The sequence below is a fragment of the Pinus tabuliformis genome, chromosome 1_2 (genome assembly GCF_031772625.1).
Source record: "Pinus tabuliformis cultivar Carrire ecotype Pingquan chromosome 1_2, CPIR1, whole genome shotgun sequence".
Taxonomy (NCBI): Eukaryota; Viridiplantae; Streptophyta; class Pinopsida; order Pinales; family Pinaceae; genus Pinus; species Pinus tabuliformis.
Window position 1 is genome coordinate 8,334,576 of NC_142298.1, and position 5,403 is coordinate 8,339,978.

General features: G+C 32.7%; 1 protein-coding gene across 1 annotated transcript; it reads left to right on the forward strand.

Annotated features, from left to right (window-relative positions):
* The first annotated feature begins 1,921 nt into the window (after positions 1–1,921).
* On the forward strand, positions 1,922–3,697 carry LOC149204044 (protein NUCLEAR FUSION DEFECTIVE 4-like). The gene has a single exon (XM_089397017.1). The coding sequence runs from the start codon at positions 1,922–1,924 to the stop codon at positions 3,695–3,697; it is 1,776 nt and encodes a 591-aa protein (XP_089253143.1).
* Positions 3,698–5,403: the final 1,706 nt, after the last annotated feature.

Here is a 5,403-nt window from a genome sequence, read left to right on the forward strand (position 1 = left end):
GACTTGATATTATGTATGTAGTTAGTTTGATTTCTCAATTTATGGAATCTACCAAGGAATCTCTATAGAAAGTGGGGAAAATAATGTTGAGGGATAATGTATGTACAAGTAATTATGGATTGTGGTACACAAGTTCTAAAGGAAATACTCTTACAGAATACAGAGATAGTGAGTTTGCTAGTAGTATCGATGATAGAAAAAAACAATTTAGGATATGCTTTTTGTTTGGGTCCATATTCGATATCGTGGACTTCTAAAAAACAATTCAATGTCTCAATATCTTCCACATAAGAAAAATATGTAGTAGGAACTACAATAGCATGACATGCAATATGGCTAAGAGAACTTTTGAGAGGTCTTGCACAAGTGGAGATGTAGCCAACTTCTATTTTTTTCATAATTGCTTGGTAATGTCATTGTGAGAGAACCATGTGTATCAAAATAAGATAAAGCACATTAATATGCGCTATCACCTCATTCCCTGGATTATCAACAATGCTGATATATCTCTTCAATTTTGTGGACCCAAAAATCAGCTAACCAATATCTTCATCAATTTATTAGAAACAATAATTTTTTAGTTTTTTAAACCACACATAGATATTATTAGTGTTGATGAATCTAACCATTAAAATTAAAAATAAATATTAAAATATTAAAAATAAGTATTAAGATATAATCTCTCTGAACTAAATTAATTGAGTAGTTATTAAAAATTAAAATTAAAAATAAATATTAAAATATTAAAAATAAGTATTAAAATATAATCTCTCTGAACTAAATTAATTGAGTAGTTATTAAAATGATATATATTTATAAACTATTTATATTTCTAAATCCAATCTTATTGTCTCTAAAAATTTCTTCATTTATTCTAAAATCTATTTAATAATGAAAAACATGCAAGGACTACTTTTCAATAATTTGCATTCCATTTTTGGTGGAGAGTTTAACCAATAAAGTTAAAGTGACTACCCTTACAAACCACCCACCAATCATTATAAAACTATTATCATTACAGTGGTTGTGAATCAGCAATCAATATTTTAGCATATAATTGCTAACTAACCATAATGGCTATTATCATTATAGTGGTTGTGACTCAGCAATGAATATAATAGATTCTTCCGTTCCGCTCGTTCACCTCATCTCAGATCTGATAATGGATTTTGCTGCTTCACCTCAGCTCAGATTATGATTTCATTTGCGTCACAGCGGGTTAAAGAAACGACCCGGATTTGAGCTTAAGTTTCGTCACAGGCCTGATCAGTCCACTATATTTTTATCAAAACCGCAGAGGCTCATCGTCTTCGTAACGATCTGAAAGACATAAAACAATCAAGACCTTGGTTTAGAAAATCAACCGAAGACTTTCTCACGGCATAGAAATTGCAGACTTCGTTTTTCATTTTGTTTGTTTTCAAATCTCTTTGATTGGCCAAGAACACCATAAACGTATTGGAAAATGCAGAATTTGTTCTCATTAGGTTCGTTTTCGAATCTTTATGACATCTTAAGTCACTACACTTAAATATAGGGCATCCTTTTGACGTAGTGCGCTTTCCACGGATTCAGATGCTCAATTTATTATTAACATAGCGCATACGCAATTATCTCCATGATTAGATTTATACTGGAGGTATAAAATTGTGCATGATTCTTTCTGGAATGTCCTAGGGAAAGGCACGAAGTCATACCTGGCTTAAGAAAGTTTTCTTATTATTTAAGCAAGCGCATACGCAATTATCCTGACCTTTGGTTTAGTTGTCTCGTGGTAAACATTCGACTGTCAGTGCACTTTTGTGTGGGATCGAAAAACCATTAATACATTCGATCCAAAAGAAATTGTGGTCGTTCCTGTGTTGCACGGGTGAAGATGATGGAGGGAAAGGAGGTGTTTGATTTGGCCAAAAGAGTGATCATGGGAAGATGGTTTGTAGTATTTGCGTCGTTCCTTATTATGTCATGTGCTGGTGGCACATACATATTTGGGCTCTATTCACAAGCAATAAAAACTTCCCTGGGCTATGATCAGAGCACACTGAATTCCTTGGCGTTTTCCAAGGATCTGGGTACTAATGTTGGGATTGATGCAGGTCTCGTCAATGAGGTCTGCCCTCCATGGGTTGTTCTTGGAGTTGGAGCCATCATGAATATTGTTGGCTATTTAATGTTATGGTTGTCTGTCACCCAAAGAATCGCCAAGCCGAAGTTATGGCAGATGTATGTGTATATGACTATTGGAGCTAATTCTCATCCATTTGCCGTCACAGGATCTCTGGTTACCTGTGTCAAGAATTTCCCTCAGAGCCGGGGAGTTGTGCTGGGCATTCTGAAAGGATTTGTGGGTTTGAGTGGAGCAATTTTCAGTCAGATATATCTTGCAGTTTACGGGAGTAGTGCCAGTGCATCTGCTGGTGTGATTCTGCTTCTTGGTTACTTGCCTAGTGCTGTGTCTCTGATTGTAATGTTTATAGTTCGTCCTACAAAAGAGACAACTGAGAAAAATGAGCTGAAGCGGTTCTACCATTTTATCTACATAGCTCTAGGACTAGCGGGATTTCTTATGGTTTTCATCGTAGTCGAGAATATGCGGAAGAATTTCCCTAATGCAGGCTACAGAATTGTTGTTGCAGTTATCGTGGTTTTCCTTTCGCTTCCCGTTGTGGTGATTGCTAAGGCAGAGGTGGACAAAAAGAAGCAGCAACAGATTTCCACCGAGATCGCAATCTCAACTGTAGAAACTGAAGTTGTAGGTGATGACAAAATTAGTCGGCGTACAAAAGAAAATGAAGATCCCAAACATTACGTAGATATCAATGAAGGAGAAGCTATGAGCAGCACAAAGAATATTACTGATCATAGCAATGACATCATAGTGCAGTATTCTGAGATATCCCGTATTGTGAAATTCTTCAGAAGCCCGAAAAGAGGAGACGACTTCACAATTCCCCAAGCTCTAGTAAGCCTCGATATGCTGATTCTGTTTTTAGCCTGTACTTGTGCACTTGGATCGACTTTAACTGCCATTGATAATATGGGACAGATTGGGAAAGCTCTTGGATATAACGCCACGAATATAAGCACCTTCGTTGCTCTTATTAGCATATGGAATTTTCTAGGCCGTGTTGTTGCTGGCTTTTCATCAGAAATCCTCCTTCAGAAATATAGATTTCCCAGGCCCCTGATGTTTACCATTTCTATGTTTATTTCTTGCATTGCTTATATTTTCATAGCCTTCGCTCTTCCGGGTTCACTGTACGTAGCGTCCATTATAATTGGACTGTGTCTGGGATCCCAATGGCCTGTAATGTATGCTGTCATCTCAGAGTTATTTGGCCTCAAGTATTATGCTACTCTTTGTAATTTAGGATCGGTTGCGAGCCCCTTGGGATCTTATCTCCTCTCTGTGAGAGTTGTGGGATACTTGTACGACCAAGAGACAAGAAATCAGTGTACTGCTATCGGGACTTGTTCATCTAAGAGCGCGCTTAAATGTTTTCAGCTCTCATTTCTCATTCTGACACTCGTGACAGTCTTCGGGGCTCTGGTTTCTTTAGTTCTTGTTTTAAGAACAAGAGAATTCTACAAAGGTGATATATATGCCAAGTTTAAAAAGCCAGAGAACACAACGTCCCATGTTATAAAGAAAGCGGAACATGGTAATCAAAGGAATGTGCTGGCTGCCATTGTCTAAGTCCAGGGAGGAGCAACATAGCAAATTAGAGGTGTAAAATTCTTAATGATTCTGTCTACCAGGTAAAGACACGAAGTCATAGCAGGTTTAAGAATGTTTCTTTGTCTAGGATCAAGATTTGTCCGTATCAAACGTTGGTTTAAATATAATCATAAGTATAATTGAAACTAGCTTAGTTTGTTTGTATTTTTGGTTCATTGTGAGTAGGTTATTTTTCATGTGGAACGTCTTCAGGGAACATGTCAATCTACATGGGATTAGAATCCGGCTTGGGAAATAATAGATACTCAGTTTCATCCTTTTAATACGAGTTAAATTATATAAATTAAATGATGTTCAATTATATAAATTAAATGATTGATAAAAATTATATAACTTACATTCATTTAAAAAAAGGGTTAAATTGTAATTTTATTTTAAATTATTATATAACTAAATAAAAATATTAGAGTGTAACTTAATTTTAAATTATTAGTAGTATATAAGTAAAATATACATATATTTAAAAAGAGGGACAAGATTATGAAGATTTATCTCACCTTATTATGCAGATTTTTAATTTAAAAATATATTTTCTTACAATATTATGTGAAATACCATGGCTTATCAATAGCATATGGCAAAAAACCATAAGTCATCTATATAAAACTTGTTTATATGATATTTTATTTTAATCAATCAATCTAAATGAAAGGGAAAAAGTAACTTAATTACTTTTGCGATAAATCACAAACACCGATTTTTGTATATTACTATAAATATTCTAGAATATTTTGCTAAAGTTAAATCTCTAGTATCCATCAAATAATTATTGATAATTAAATTAAAATTCTAAAAATTATATTCCAAAATAAACATGCTTATCAACATAATTAATAATATTGCCAATTAATTGGATATTTATTTACCAAATTTACTTCTTAAAATTACAATTTCATATAATGTAGTATAGTTTTCCACCTCCCATTGTTTTCCCTTCAAACACCTTCTATATCAATGTTCTAATATCCCCTTTCATACATACCCTTCTCTATTCTTACAACTCAATATTGCTAAATATAATTATAGCACGAACTAGAAATATTAATTATATAATGTAGTATGGTTTTCCATCTCCCATTGTTTTCTCTTCAAACACCTTCTATATCAATGTTCTAATATCCCCTTTCATACCTATTCTTCTCTATTCTTACAACTCACTATGGTTAAGTATAATTATAGCACGAATTAGAAATATTAATTATAAATTATAAATTTGTTTTTCAATAATATTTAAAGTTTATATTTAAATTAAATATTAATAATTAATTAAATTTATTTTTTTTTCCAGTAATCATGGAAGTTTATTTTTAATTATGTTATTAGTTCATATATGTTAATAAACATTTACCAAAATAAGAAAATATAAGCCCTTTATCCATTTCACTCTACCCTTTATCCATTACAATAACAATAATATATTCAATTGTATTTTATGATCCATATCTTGCTACATATGTTGCTATAGATATTACAACAATAATATATTCATGTTATCTTACGATCTATATGTTTCCATGGATATTGAAAATTTATTGGAGAGTTTGGCACATCATGTCTAAGAAAAATATATTAAAATTTTAAATCTAAACTATGAGGGTTAATTTTCCTTATATTTTTTTAATTTATTAGATTATTGTTTTATGCTTATGGATGCAATATATAGA